Here is a 16340-nt window from a genome sequence, read left to right on the forward strand (position 1 = left end):
TTGAGTGCATTGAAAAGTCTTTTAAGTTAAGTAGTTGTTTCACTTTGTACAGCCTTAGCATTTGTAATATTAAGGTATTACTTCTCTCTTTATGTTTACTTTTTGGTTGCTATCCACTTACGCTCAGACCTGCTGAGAGCATTTGGTTTTCACTAAAAGGTTGTGAATAACATTGAGGGCTAAAGGGTACAAAAAGAACTATTAAACTAATCAATATATTATGTTATGTAAAGTTTTGTCTTTTAAATTAGCCTTTTACTAAATGCACTTTGAATTGTATCATAGAATCTTATTTTTCTTGTTTTCAATTCAACCATAGACCACCTGTTCTTTTATATCTGTAGATTTATGTAAAGCATTAAAAATTAAAGTTGATTTAATGAATTGTCTGAATTTATTATGCAGTAATATTTATAAACCCACAAGACTTTTGGAAGTCAGTACTTATTCATAAATAAAGAAGGAACATGAAAAGTACTGGAAAGCGGTAGTTATGGAAAACAAGCATAAGACATGCTTGTGGTCTTCCTTTAAACAGCCACAAAACCTTTTTACCCTAATAGGAAGGTCCAGTGCTTTGAGTTTGTGCTAGTTGGGTCTAGGTTTGGCATCACTGATTTTGTGACTTTAAATGACATGAATGGACAAAGGGAACCTAATCCCATTTATCAGCATCCTTTAACATTTACTAAATATGCCATGTAGTGATGCTCTACCAGCTGGAAATAAATAAAAGACAGACATCTGTTACTATTCTGGCAGGTTTACTTGATGTTACAGCAAATAAAAATATCCAGCTGCCATGACAGAAAGTTTCTCTTCAAGTGATACAGTATATCTGAATGCAGCAGCATTTAATCTATTTTTTTAATAATATAATCTATATTTAGAGTTGAATATAAAACCTCTGGGCATTTCTGTGGGCAAACTGTCTCAGAACTGTAGCTCTTTTTTTTTAAACCTAATCTAAAGGTAAATATGCTGGTTGACTAGTCTCCACTGGCTCTCTGGGTAAATTAGCTCTGTTCCACCAGTAATCTCACCTACATCTCAGTGCACTTGTGGTTAGGTTTGCTTCAGTGGACTGCAGTTTTTGAAATAATAAAGGTACTTTGGTATCACAGGATTTTGGCCCAGTGATAATATGTGGCAGTGTTGTCATGACTGTAAGTTGGTAATGGTCACTCCTTATAGAGAATGGAATGTCTCTGTTACACTTACAAAGCAGAGATTACCAAGTGGAAAAATTGACTAGTTACAACCACAGAATTAACAAATACAGTGCACAGAGAACGCAGCAAAAAACAGCAACCAACAGTACACAAATTACAGCCAACTAAAATGCAACGGTCTGAAGTTCTTTTAGTAGAGAGTAGTAAACAGATATCCACTCTACTCAAAACAGATTGACCTTAAATACAGGGGGTAAACGTTTCTTGGCCACAGATGGACGAGGACAGGTGGGGGGGGTTGGAAAAGCAAAATGATATCAGTGTACGAGCATATAAGTGTTACACCTATCTTTGAATGGCATAGCTTTAGACACTTTGACTTTTATTATACTCAGAAGTCTTGTTGCTCTGGGAAAGATATGAGAGGTAAGATAGGAGGGGATCAACCGCAGCGTATTTGCTGGGATTTTTCAGGAGTGTTTAAGGTTTTAAAGGAGAGCTCTTCACAGAGTGAGCTCCTTCTGCACGCCCCAAAGGGTCTCGGCGCTCTTCACCAGCTGCGTCTCCTCCTCAGGTTTCAGCGTCATGTGAATGACATCGGTCAGGCCACTGTTACCCAGAACACACGGGATGCTCAGGAAAACCTCATCCTTCACACCATGTATTCCCTATCCAAGGGAAAGTAGAAGGAATCAGCTGTTAGGAGAACAATTCCATTTTACTGACAATTGAAAGGAACTTCTTGGTTTCGTTCATACCTGGACAAGTGTGGACACAGGGTGAACTTTGTGCAGGTTCTTCATAATGCTCTCCACTAAATCAGCCACAGACATGCCAATAGCCCAGGAGGTGTAGCCCTTCAGCTTGATGACCTCATAGGCTCTGCAATGTTCAGATACGAAGATCATTATGACACAACTTCAAACATCCTGAACTGATCGAGATTCAGGTACTCTGTCATCTTCTACCTTTTTCTCATGGAAAATAAATCCCTGCAGAAACCCAGTTTTGAAAATTCAGGATTACTAGTACCACATGCTGGCTGGTCTTTCCCAATTGGTACCTCTTGTTGAGAAACATTGGGAAAATTGACCCTTCTTTGTTCCAAGACTCGAGTCTTTTAATACATCTGATACCTTGACATTTATGATAAGGTAACCTATTGTGTTCTACATGGCTACTCCAAGATAAGTCACATTCGGTGTTTGACAAAATAATGGCACAATGTCAAATGGAGCAATAGAGTAAACGTCTGCATCATGGACCAGCCAGAAAAGTGGCACTGCAAAGTCATGAAACACAATATAGATTGTTGGGCCTTCATAGTTTGGTTAAATTGATTTATTAACTACTTTTAATTTAAAAGTTTAAGCTGGCACCAATCTTTACCATTACGTTATTTAAAAGCTCTAAAAACAATTTAAATCCAATCAATAACAGTCTGTGAGTAGGACTGCATCACACTTACCCATCAACCACCTTCTTATGCACGTCCTTCCAGTTCTCGCTGTCACCATCTGCACCCATCTTTGGGTTGAGACTTTGCAGAGAAACTCCAGCAATATTCACACCACTCCACACAGCCACTGTGGAAGCAACATTTAGACTGTTATATTCTGGCAGATATGTCCTAAAACACAAGTAAAATATATAAAGACAAAAGGGTCAGTGCTCCTTAAACTGTCTCACACAGTCTAAAACTACAATTACAAGCTTGAATGTAACTTATTGTGGCCTTTTCAGAAAGGATAATATTTTTTGTGCAAATGAAAACATGAGTGCGTGTTACATCTTTGTTCACATCCCTCTCCTCCCATTTCTGATATCCCAATTAAATCCAGTGCCTTTGCCTTCACAAGTCACCCTAATTCGTAATCAGGTCTACTGGAGGGTAATTTAAGATTGATCTAACTACAGCTGTTCTTCAAAGGCCTCGTGATTCTCATGGACAGAGTTGATGGAAAAATGGATGAAGGTAAATACAGAGGAATTCTGGAAGAAAGGCTCAGTCAAAGTACAAACCTAAATGCAATTGAGTAATAAGACTTGAAAAATTGCACATACACTCTTCATTCAATATGACTGATCTTGAGTTGTTTTCTTGAAAAATCTCAGTCTTAACCTGGAAATCTGGTAGAGATACTCCAAAATACATGAAGCTGTAATGCACAGTTTTCAAATTTGCATTTCTTCTAAACTGTGAAAACCATGTGTCCCTTTCCTTCCACTTTACAATTATGTGCACAGTTTTGTTTCGACAACACAAGATCCCATCACACTGATTGTTGATGTCATAAGCTGTTAAAATGTAAAATAGTTAAATGGGTGCTGTTGTTAGTGTGTATGTCAATGTCTGAACTCAAGATAGATATATAAAAAAAATAAAAACTACAGAGGAAACTTAGAAGATGATTTATTTTTAGAAAGACTTCCATACCACTGGAATCTCCATGCTCTCCAATAATCCAGCCGTGGCAGCTTGCAGGGTGGAGGTGGAACTTCTCTCCCATGAGGTGGCGGAATCGGGCGCTGTCCAGGTTAGTGCCAGAGCCAATGACGCGGTGACGTGGGAAACCACTCAGCTTCCATGCCACGTAGGTCAGGATGTCGACTGCAAAAGTACAAAATACATGATGAGCACATAAGCCAGTATTTTTCCAGAGAGGATACACCTAATCTCACTGATCATCTGACTAACCTGGGTTTGAGACCACCAGCAGGATGCAGTTGGGACTGTATTTCACAATGTTGGGGATGATGAATTTAAAAATGTTAACGTTACGCTGCACCAGATTAAGGCGGCTCTCGCCCTCCTGCTGGCGGGCCCCGGCAGTCACCACCACCACCTTGGAGTTGGCGGTCACACTGTAGTCTGGCAAAATGACAGAAAGAGCATTATGTGGTTTGTTGTTTAGAGCTCTCCTGGCAGACTTAATATATTTCTCACCTTTGTCGGCCACAATCTTGTGCGTCTTGAGGAAGAGGGCTCCGTGCTGGAGGTCCATGGCTTCACCCTTCAACTTGTCCTCCATTACGTCAACCAGGGCCAGCTCATCACACAGATCCTGAGTTTACACATGCGGGTCAAACTTTTGTTCTGTCACAGCTGCAAAAAGCTTGCTCAAATTGACCAATTTGTGATAGTATCATTGTTTGTGTGTTGTTCATAAACTTCAGACATTTTTCCACTATCTAGATACGTTACAGTCTCAATCCTCACTGTAATCTAATTTTAGCTTTCTTCTTGTACACTCTACCAGCTTCAAAGACCATGCAATCAATAGTTCTCCTGTCGACTGTTTCCTCTACCTAAGCTGTGGATGTCTGCAGCTTTACAGTACTTAAAATACACATGTATTTACTATTATCAAAACAAAGGGGACTAAATAAAAATGCACACCACACTTTTCAGATTTTCAAATTACATTGAATAGACAATGGATGACTAATGACAGGCTTTTTCTGTCGTCCACTTAATTATTCTCCTCATTGTATGCTCTGTTGCAAAAAATACAGATGAAATGAAATACCTCTGCAGCTGCAATGTCACAAAATGTACCACACTGGTTCTAGTTTTCAGCCTGCACCAATTTATGACAGTAGTATTTTCTTTACAGTGCAAGCTGCTACTTTCTTGGTGCGTTTTCACGCTCTGTGTTTGCAAAACTCCTATAAAACGTCATCTGGAGCTGCTCATACACACCTTGAGCAGTATGCTGATGGCGGATGCCATGCCCACCATGCCGACTCCGACCACTGTCACCTTGTTCCTGCAGCCAATAGGCTCCTCCTTCATCACATGGCTGATGAGCTTTTCCTGAGTGGACATCTGTGGAAATAAATTACACATAGGGAAGGAAGTTGGCAGATGAAAGGCAGCTGAAGCAGAGTATGAGGCTTTTACCCGTGGAGTTACACCACAGAATACGTGACTTATTTCACATCCCCCTCCCCAGCAGGCTGAGTGAAACCAGGATTTCACTATTAGGTCATCACTACCAAAAGTGTGCCATTTCTGTAAGCACAAACCCTCTCGTGTCTCATCCCCATACTATGATACAGGTGGGGCTCTTCAGAACCTCTGTTCTCCTCAGTGATAGCCAATGCCCAGGGAATTCACTGCAGCAGGGACCATCCCCTCCCCACGTCACACACGGCTTCTTGCTTCCTGGTTGGGCAGGCATGGCTGAGTGTTCCCGCTAGCAGATGTTTACGTCACTGCCATGACAAGGCTGGTTTTCCGCTGTAGTGTGGAGGCAAGCACGTAGTGGGGGGTCCTGGCAGGCTCACCCCCTGCTAAGGGTTTTTAGTTTCTAGGTGTTGTGATTCTTCACATTATTGGACACTGCAATAAGCATCATGGATGTATTTTAATTATTATTCTATCACTGTATCCTCAAATGAGAGGTCTTGCCCCTCATGAGGAGACTCTTTGGGGTTACAGGATTACTCTGCATGTGCTATACAGGGTGGAGGTCAGAATGGCTCAAATTTCCTCTGCAGCGGGCAGCATTTAAATGAAAATTAGTTAGAATGTAAAAAATTAGGAGAAAATGACAACAAATGTTTTATCGTGAATAAATATTTTATATATGTTTCATCAAGTCCTTTTAAGCATCACAGTTACAGACATGTCTCTCTCCTCATGCTGCTTGATGATTAGCACATGTTGAACTCTTCAGGTTTTCATACAAATCGAAGCAACTGTGACGCTCCGTCTTCATTGTAATGGAGAAAATTCATATCCAGGAGCAATTTTAGTTCAGCTTTTCTTTTTAGAAGAATCAGTCTAGTATGACCAAGAATCATGTCAGGACGCTGGTCACCTCTATGTGAACATAGAGGTCGTACCCACTGCGTAAACCACAACAAATGGCTGCAGCCATTGAGACACCGCAAAACCACTATATCGTCTTATAGTGGTTTAATTTGAAGGCGAAGCACCGGGAAATAGTGGAGCTACGGCATCAGCAAAGTGACGCCCAAACCTTCTGATCATCAGGTTGTTTCAAAAATGCAACAAATGATACCCAAAGAGGCAGTGAATAATAAATAATATGTTTCTCTGCATCGTTGGTAAATGTTAAAACACAGATGCCTTACCTTTACGGTTTAAGTTAATCAGGTGAGAACACGAGGTGGAATGTCACGGCTCCTTCTCTCTTTCCGCACAAGTGCAGCTGCTCTTATGGAAAGGCTGTGAGTATTTAAAGGCAGCCACCGTTTGGGGGCGGTGGCATGCGCGCTGATGATGATGATTAAGAGGACGTCGGGTGGGATGATGATGCTGCGGCCGTCTGGCGTGTGGAGAGTCACGTTTGCTGCAGGATGAGCCACAGATCGGATCAATTATGGAAAGATGGTCGTTTTGAAAAGAAAGAAAAAAAAATCATTTACAATTTTATCATAATTTGATTCATGAAAAGGGTAAAATTGAAAAGAAAAAAGCAAAATACACCGTTCTCACGTAGCCTATGTATGTGGTGGAAACACTGAGCTGGTGAACACGACGCGAATTTCCTGCCACGAGTTTATGACTCATTCTGCTCAGCCGCTTGGGTATGGGTAAAATTTCTTAATAATAAATGGGTGTATTTTAGCTATACAGAAAAAAAAATACTGTTATAATGTCTTTAAATTGCATGTGAAGTAACATTTATTCAGAGTTGATATGAAACCAATTTAAGCATGTTTTGATTGCCTTTTTGGTAAGAACAGCATTCTTGCGCCATCTTGTGTCCACTCAGAATTAATGCAAGACAATGTTGCATTTTTCTGTAGCCTCTTCAGTGTACATACAACTTTACATCTCAAAAGAAAGTCAGCCAGAGTAATACCATATTTGATGTTGTATTTATTTATATATATATAACTTTAAAAATACGTGAAATTTGGAGCAGAGGATAGTGATTTCACATAATTCAGCTCAACACTGCTCCAAAAAACAAACAAAAAATAGAAAAAAATGTTGCCTGAACAAAATAGGCTGCTCCAAATTTCACATATTTTTAAAGTTGGGATGATAATACATGCAGCTACTATTTTTAACAGCAAATTATAAAACATCCACGTTCTGGATTCAATGATTTTCCTCCTTCAATAAAACAAATGAACAGTCTCCAAAGACTGACCTTACATGTCATGAACTCTGGGACTTTGGTCTTGGGTTTTGCATTACTTTGTGATTTGTCAGTCTTTTCATATTCAGTTCAGGTTTAAGATTCCTTGCAGTTTTTTTTCTCAAATACATAAATATGTGTTTTCTTCTGTTTGTTCTTTGTTAGCTCTTGGTTCACATTCTATAACATTCAAGTCTGTGTATTGTTTGCTTGTGTCAGCGTCTGTGTTCCAGATCTATTTCATAGCTGCCCTCAGTGTCTCAGCTGCCTGCACTCCCAAGCTGTTCTCCCATCTGTCTGGCATTCCAGTAATCAAGCTGCCCAGTCTAAGTACTACTTGGTTTTCCCATTCTGTTAGTTTTCTCCTTTAATGCCACAAGCCTGTGTCCTTGTGGTTCTGTCATACTGCATTAGTTTGGATTTGCCACTAGAATTTAGTTTTTGTACATTTTTTTGTTATTATTTTACAGTAAACTGTTTTATTTTTCACCTGTTTGGCTCCTCCCTGCTGTGTTTTATTGTTTTATGGCACAATATATTTCTTGTACTGTAGTTAGGGTTGTGTAATATTATTCCCTTTTATGTGTGTTGGGAATAGTTTTATGTATGTTAGTTATAAATTATGTTGATACTGCTTAAATTTTCTGAATATTTAATTTATTAATTGATTAGTCATGTCAGGTAGGCTTGTACTGTATTGATTTGTATTATACTGAAGAATATAGTATCCCCATGTGTATTTGGTGTAATTTTGATGCAACAAAAAAACATTCTAGCAACATTATAATTTACTACAGTGTTCTGTTGTCTTGAGTTATCGTTAATTTTTTTCTAATAGGATTCCCAAAAGTTGGATTTTTTAAATTTATTCTTTTTAACAAAATGTTTTTTTAGTATTTTGATTCTGATTTGAATGTGACTTGAGGTTATTTTTCATTCTGTTATGTTCTAAAGATAACATAGCAAACTGATTAATTGGCAGGTCTTTGATGTATGCGTGGATTTTAGATATTACCAAATTGTTGTCTGGAGTGGAATTGTTTTTCAAAGTGTTTTTTAATATTTTTGAAAAAATTCAGTCTTTATATATAAAGTAAACAAACTGGACAAGTCAAAGAGCTGCAGATAAAGGCCACTTCAAATGATTACATGAAAGTCTGGCTATATGAAAGCAAAACTGTTCATTATTTGAAATTTAATGTGAAAAAAGCATGTTCAGTAGTAAATGTTCTTTCTTGAAAATGCAACATATCCTATGACATTTCAATATATGATCAGTATTTTTTCAGTTTGCCCTGAAATGTGAATATAAGATTTATCTATTAGTCATTTTTCCCTATAAAAACACTTGCCTGTAGAATAATTGATGGAACCTGGTTCCGTCAATTAATCTATTAAATGATGGAACCAATTAATAATAGCTTGCTTCCATCTTCACATAGAAGAAATACGTCTTCACATATGTAAAGGTACATGTGAAGACAAATATGTCTTCACATGTGAAGATATACTGTATTTCTGAAAGATAATAAAAAATGCTCAGTCCAAATGAAAAGTTAATGACTGATGCATTCATGATGTTAAGTTCTTTATCTGTTTCAATTTCAAACCAATTTCTTACAGGTTTCGCCACATTTGCTATTTCCATAACAAAAAAGCCGCCTTTTAGAAGTCCTTGTTTTTAGTTATCATCAGCCGCTGTCTCAGTACAAGTTCTCCAGCAGGGGGTGCTGTTATACAGGAAACTGTATGGCTTCCAGTAACCATGAAACATGAGGTCTCCAGTATTGTGGAAACAGACAGTGTAGGATAACGGCATCCTTTTTTACAATTCAAGATAAAATTACAAAAGCAGATTTTGTAATTGCCAAAATCATGTGGCAAACACATGGACTATACTTTATTTTTTAAAATGTGTTTACGGTTTCAATAAAATGGCTAATTACCCCCTTCAAGATGTATTTTTACAGATTAGGTAGTACTTAAAGTTCTCAGGAAAAATGTTCTGATTCTGCAGTTGAAAGAATATCTCTAGGGCATGCTCTTAGATTAAACCTCATCTGGTTTCTTTCGGCAAGATCTAAAAGTCTCCTCAGCAATAAAGAAAGACTTAGGTGCTGTGGTGTCAGCATAAGGTGCAGCAGAAGATAGATGAAGTTTCATTAGACCTGTTTGGGATCAAACTCTGTGTCCTGCTGTTTAATGTTCTCATTTAGTCCACTGAGATTCACCCAAACAGCTTCTTGTTGCCCTTACTGTTGTTTGGCTTGTCTTTGTCTCCAGTTTGCTTCCAGTGTAGTCTCTGGAGTGTGTGCCAACACAATCACTGCGAACAGCCCAGTGGAATAAAGAAACATCAGTTTGCCATGTTAGCTCACCTTCTTACACCACAGGGGTCAGTTTCCAACATGTTGTTATTGCACAGGGCATTGGGACCGAGGGGTTTCCTGCTTTGAGTGATACCTGTTTCAAGCTGCCATGGTAATAGAGAGCAATCTAATCACCTTGTTGCAGCCACCTCTTCCTCTCGCAGCCCGTGTTTAGAAATAGAACTGTGGCAGAGGAACAAGGCCTCATCAATCACCAAGGGATTCTCCTGGGATGAAAATCATGCTCGCAACTCTGACAGAACACCATCCAGCTCGCTGAACTGTCCTCATTTTCCTGCTCAAACAGAAACAACCTGAACACGAGTAACTTAACTGGCATCATGCCAGATTTTTGTCGTGTCTTATGCTCTGATCTGTGTTTTTATTTTAGCACTTCACAAACATTTTCCTTCTTTTCCTATCTTAAAAAAATCACTTGAAGCTCATGTTTTTCCCCTTTTCTCCTCTCTTTTCTTGGAACATCGTTCCGTGGACACCTTCTGTTGAAGACTGATAACATCCCTGATGGAGTTCCTTTATTAGCCACCCACAAGCAGATTAACCAGAGCAATAATACACCAATCAACAGCAATTACACACTGTTAAGCCCAGGGAGATCTCTACAGGATCCTGTATTTGTATGATGATTGGAAGCATTTTAGTACAGCAAAAAATGATGTGTGTCTGTGTATGCGTTTACATGTGTCACACAAGTACATTCAATTAGGACTACTTAGGTTTGTGCCAAAGTCTTAATCTTCTCATAATACAGACTATCATGCTCTGAAGTGAGATGAGTTGAGATATTCAAAAGGAAAACTTCGAGTTGAGTGTAAACATGATTGCGACGGCTGTGAGCCAGATTAACAAAATCTGGTATAAAACCCATTTCCCGTCATTACAGCACATTAAAAAACTTGCATGAAGTGTTGGCATTTGCTACATTTTTGCACATCAAATCTAAAACAGCCAACTGGCATTCCTACTGAGCAGCTACATGATAATGAAAACGAGGGGAATCATAGTTTTCCCGCCTGCAGGCATTCATACACCAGCCAAGTGTGATTTCAAGAACAGCTGTATGAATTTACCCTCTCCCCTCCCATATTGCTTTTGCATCCACAAATCCTTGTGTACATGGATGAATACACAAATGAGCGTAGATAATACAAAAAAACAAAACACCGGACCAACAGCTTCTTCTGAGATACATGCTGGAGCAGCAAGAGGGTTCACGAACTGATTGGGTTGCTTTTATTTTTGTCATTTTCCCAGTGAACTAGTATAACTTCATTTTGATTAAATCATTTGGCTCTTTAAAGAGTGTTGTTGAGTGGAGGACAAAATATATTATATTTTTCGGAATCAAAACTTTTCAATAAATCATAAAAAATGAGAACGGTATTAATAGCCATAATGACCAGATGTGAATTTCTGACCATCTATCCCTGCCTGGAGATACAGTATATCATCCCATGTCGTCCAAACATTAATCCTGCAGTAGAAAATAAAACTCAAATTCAGCATTTCAATTGGCCACAAAATTAAATACCTTTTCTTTTTCGTTCCCAGCTCTAATTACTTTAGAGGATTTATGTCCCTAACATGGTTATTTGTTTAAGGGCAGTGCATGCTCATGTATATTGCATTGCTGTATGTAGCCTCGCCATTTTTTTCCATGTCAGTAGAGGAGCAACCAGAGGCTTCTGTCTCCCAGCCCAGTGACCTTAACGCCAGTGATTGATATGGGAGGAGTGTTGTGCCCAGTGAACGCATCGTCTGCACATTGCACATGTGCGTGTCGGTGTGCCGACCTGTGCCCACGGATGTGTGTGTATGAAAGGGTAAGGTTAATTGAAGTTGTTAGAGTGAAAATTATTCCCTCAGGGGACGTAGCAGGTGGAGACAGTGTGTGGGGTGCAGCAATGGGTGTAGGAAAAGAGAGAGTGAGATCAGGGAAGACCGAGGACAGCGAAGCGTACAGCGAAGGGTGGAAGGTTGATCTACGGGATTGTTTCTGCCGTCCTGTGCTTAGAGGTAGTGATACACGAGGGCAAAAAGATGAAATGGTTCATGTAAAGGTCACGTATGTCTGTCTAACCCTCTATGTGAATCCTAAGATCTTCCATCTTTTGTCTTTAATCTCCTTGTCTCTTTTTCTTCCTGTTAAATATGAACAAACTGGGTTTTTCTTAAAAAGTTTACACAGCAAAACTAAACTAAATCCACACATTCCCTCCTCTTACTGTCTACCTCATCACCTTCCTATCTCTCGTTCTGTCTATCCCATAGCCTGCTGTGGTCTCTCTTCTCTGCTCCCGTGCTGGCCTTCATTTCACAGATGACAGGTTGGCTGACTGTAATCCAACAGATGCCGGGGCGGGGAGGCCTGACCAACTGTTTTAACTCCAATCAGCTTTTATTGCTCTCCAGAGGAACCTCATATAACCCCCTGCCAGCCTGACATTTCAGAGAGAAGCGGAGGCTACAGAAGGAGAAAAGAACCTAGAGTGTATACATACATATATGTAACTCTATGAATGTGTGTGTGTGTGTGTGTGTGTGGTTTAAGGTAGGGGGGTGATGGAGAAAAAGGGTGACAGTCAATTCTTGCTGTGCCTGGTGTGGAGCCGAGCCGCTGGCTTCAATCAACTGAGACACATGTTTTTGTGTGTGTGTGTGTGTGTGTGAGGCAGAGAGAGTCCGTTGTCAGCAGGGATGGAGATGTCGCCGGTAATTCATCTGCCAGTGCTGCCCGCTCCCAACAGCTTGAGCCACCCCTGCACGGTCCACGTCTGTCGCCTCCCTCCTCTTCTCCATCCATCTCACTTGCTGCTCCCCACATCCATCCACGACCCTCAACCTCACGCCATCCCTCCCACTGAGACAGAGACAAAGAGCACTAAGAGTGACCATACACAAGCGCAATTTTGAAGCTGTTGTCATTACTGTAAACTTTCTCCAAATGGTCTCCAGTCTTTTGTTATGTTTAGGCCTTTTTATGTTGGAGTTTTTCCCTAAAAGTTAAACTGTGAAGGCAGGTTTCGCTTTTACAAAGTTAATTTATTTCAGTCAATCAAATCAAAAAGTGAAACATATATTCACATCGAGTGGTATTTTTTAAGTTTTATTTACATTAATTTTGATAGCTACGAATTTCAACTATATGTCAACTGAAAATCATTCGTTTTTTAAAGAGCCAAGCAATGATGGGAAAGATTGCTGACTTGACAGATGTTCTGCTGACTATCTTTGAAACTGTTCAAAACAAGTGTAAACCACAAAGGTAACCTCCAAACATGCTGGATGTTCACCGGATGCTGTACGCAAGCATAGTAATTGAAAGTTGAGTGGAAGAAAAAAGGGCACACAAGAACAATGTCAGCCTTGAGAGTATTGTAGCAAAGCTCATTAAAGACTCTGGGAGAGATTCACCAGTTAGTGTTTCCAGGACCTCCACACAGAGACATTCTCTGGGCAAAGACAACAACTGTTGCATTTCTTGTGATTAGCTACTCTTCAACCTTTTTGTAAAATGCTAATTCTCTTTTAAAAAATCCACTACTACGCAAAATTCACATTTTGCATGTTTCAGTATTAGCATATAGATATCTCCTGCTTCTAGAAACAGTGAAAAAAAATTGAGGGAATAAGTAAATGCTCTGCTGGTGTCTACAAAATGACCTGTTTCCAAATTGTTGAGTCACAATTTATTTATTTGGTTATTTATTTATTTTACCTAGTAATCCCAGGCCAAGCCCAGCCCCTCACCTGGCCACCCAAGTTGAGCTCCACCCACCTCATTACAGGAGACGCCAAGTTTATTCTGCTGGATATGCAGTGTAATGACTGCTGGAAATTGAAAATATTTTGCTGTCGGCTGCAATATAGAGCATTTGTCCATTCATTCTCTCCCAGTCACATAGAACAGAGCTGCGTGGCTTCATTTTATTTTTGTTTGTGATGTCCTTGACGCCAAAGAAAGTTTTTGCACAAGCCATTTTAGGAAAACTAGCAACACATTCGGCAGGATTTACCAAAAGACTTGGACTGAAGGAAGGTTCTGTCACTGTTCATCACAAATCTGCAGATGATGGCGATGTAAGTACATAATTATATCTTGTGTGTTTTTCTGCATGCCCATGATTTGTTTGTCAGTTAGCATATGCTAAGGCTGAACGATAGCCTCTGCTAGTCCTGTGTCTGACGTCACATTACTCACAATATTTACTGTCGGAACTGAAAATAGTCTGCATTGAGAAGATGGGCTGTTTGTGAAAACACGACCGACACTCGCACAGCACCGACATTGTCAGATTTTTTTCTTTCTTTTTTGCTTGTTCAAAGAAAAAAAAAGCAAGCATCCACAATATATATTAAGCTCATTTGCATAATCGTGACGTAGCCCTTAAACAGTGCATTCCTTAATAAGATCAAAACTGGCAGAACTGATGGGGTGAAATCTCAATATCTGAAAATAATTTTGTGTATTAAATGTAATGACCATATTTTGTGTAGCCCACAGACCTATCCTATAGCTTGTTCAAGGAAGCATAATAGTACAATTTTAAATTCAAAACTTTTATTAAAAAAAATTAATGGATTCAACCTGCTACTGAGGAAAAGCAAAAACTCATCCTTTACAAGAACGACTGCAACTATGATTGTTTTTAGATATTTACTTTCCATGTGAAGTTCATTGCTGTTTGGGGCTCACCACTGGCCTGGTGGGCCTTAGCAGTGGCTTACTTTGCCTTGCCTTTGCCTTAGGCTAGCTATGGAAGATGACTAAACAGTGTGCTGCCCTGTTGGTAAAGGAGGTGTGCAAACTATTAATAGCTGCTATATTAATAACTGTGCCACTTGTTAACTATTTTTTTCGTAACTTGTAATCAACATGTATATAAATTAAAGACAGGATTTTAAAGCCATTTTACAGTGTGAGATTTTGCTGCTGCTGCAACATCAAATAAATCTATTGAAAGGTTTTTTTTAGCAGATCGTTACTAAAGAATGCCAATAAATGTGACTAGAAATGTAGGCATTTTATGAAAAACGGATCTAGTGACAAATAAAAAAAATACAGATGTTTTGATGCAGTGATTCTATCAGTTTTATTGGCTAAGTCTCATGTAAATCCTCCAAGAAACTGTGAGTTGTTTGATAAATTCTACTTCTTATTCCTTGATGCCCTGCTGATGGAGTTGGTGTGGTGATGAGCACAGTTTTTCACAATGGGAAGTTTTCTGGAAAGAATCTTGGCTAAGTTTATGGATGGGTTTCCTAATCTCATTAGATGCATTTATCTAGGTGCTCTGATTCTATCCCATTGTCAGCAAACTTGTACGTTTGATTAATTGGAGACCCCAAAATAACCCTAGGTATGAATGTACAGTAAATGTTTGTGTGTCATAACCTTGAAGATGAGCTGGAACCTTGTCAAGGGTGCAACTCGCCTCTCGTGACATATAGGAAATTCTCCTTCTCTGCTGCATGTACACACAGACAGCAGATGGATGAATTTCTTAAGTCTGTGTAGAATGGGACATCTTCAACTCGGCAGGCAATTAAGATCAATATTAATAATAAATTTTTTTACTGGCGCTGCCATAAAAAAAGCAATATGACTTTGGCCATGAACAGGATGTTTATTCAGCCCTTACTAACAACTACCTTGCAAATTTTAAAAAATGTGCTTGTTTATACAAAGAGAAAATACATTTTACAGCCATTTTTGTTTTGTAATACTTATGCAACAAAACCTGCACAAAAAGGTAAGGAAGTTTACTGTTCCCTGATATATATTTCATGTTGCTTTTTTTTGTTTTGTTTTGTTTTTACAATGTTTGACCGTAACATTCAGATGTCATGGAAAATTTAAAGCCGATCACCTTATAATCGTTGTATTCTATCTTCAGCTAACATAATGCAACTTTCTATGTGAAAGTTTGAGGTTTAAAACAAATAGATTGGTGCTAAACCTGGCAGAGCAGAATGGAAATCGCTGCCAACATCATTACATTGTGACGCTGCTGGGGAATAAGTTGTAGCACCACTGTAGTCAGCAGGCTGCTCATCAGAAACCAGTACCAGCTGCCTTTTCCTGAAGCTGTTTTCCTAGATGGGTCCTGGGAAACATTTTGAATCAGCTCTCAAAATTCTTCTTCTCTACTTTCCTGTTCATTCTTTGGTTAATATTTTTATGATACTTGCAAATTCTACCATTTTTCTTTTAATATCTTTGAACTAATTCTTCTCCAATTATCTACTTAAAACTTATCTTAAATTATTGAATTTAAATGTAACCAAAAAAAAAGCAGTTCACTGTCTCATGCATCACCCCACTTCTTTGATATGTGCGTGCTGGTAATTATTCCTCAAAAATAGGACAGAAAACTCATGGGGGACCATGAAGGGAGTTGACTGTGGAAAGGTTAGTGGTTGCGCTTGGGGAGTGATGAATAATCAGGTGTCACGCCACCACAATGTACATGATACATGATGTAGTTTATGTGTTCGCTTTAAATAAGCCCATTAGATCATGTAGCTGGCACATATGCTGTAATCAGGTTTTAAAGGCAGTGGTGACATTGCCAGGAGCAGATTCCAAATTGGCAGGAGACGAAAGCTTGTTCCAGTGTGTAACTGAGTCCTTTTCAAGGGTACAATGGCAATGTACA

The 16340-nt window shown here is 39.1% G+C and overlaps 1 protein-coding gene across 1 annotated transcript; it reads right to left on the reverse strand.

Annotated features, from left to right (window-relative positions):
• Positions 1-747: 747 nt before the first annotated feature.
• ldha (lactate dehydrogenase A4) lies at positions 748-6426 on the reverse strand. Its single transcript, XM_032585171.1, has 8 exons — positions 6276-6426; positions 4876-5001; positions 4120-4237; positions 3871-4044; positions 3610-3783; positions 2641-2758; positions 1931-2054; positions 748-1840 (listed from the first exon to the last, which is right to left on the reverse strand). The coding sequence occupies exons 2-8, from the start codon at positions 4999-5001 to the stop codon at positions 1676-1678; spliced, it is 999 nt and encodes a 332-aa protein (XP_032441062.1). The 5' UTR covers positions 6276-6426; the 3' UTR covers positions 748-1675.
• Between the last annotated feature and the right edge of the window lie 9914 nt (positions 6427-16340).

This window comes from Xiphophorus hellerii, chromosome 2, assembly GCF_003331165.1.
Source record: "Xiphophorus hellerii strain 12219 chromosome 2, Xiphophorus_hellerii-4.1, whole genome shotgun sequence".
In the NCBI taxonomy this organism is placed as follows: domain Eukaryota; kingdom Metazoa; phylum Chordata; class Actinopteri; order Cyprinodontiformes; family Poeciliidae; genus Xiphophorus; species Xiphophorus hellerii.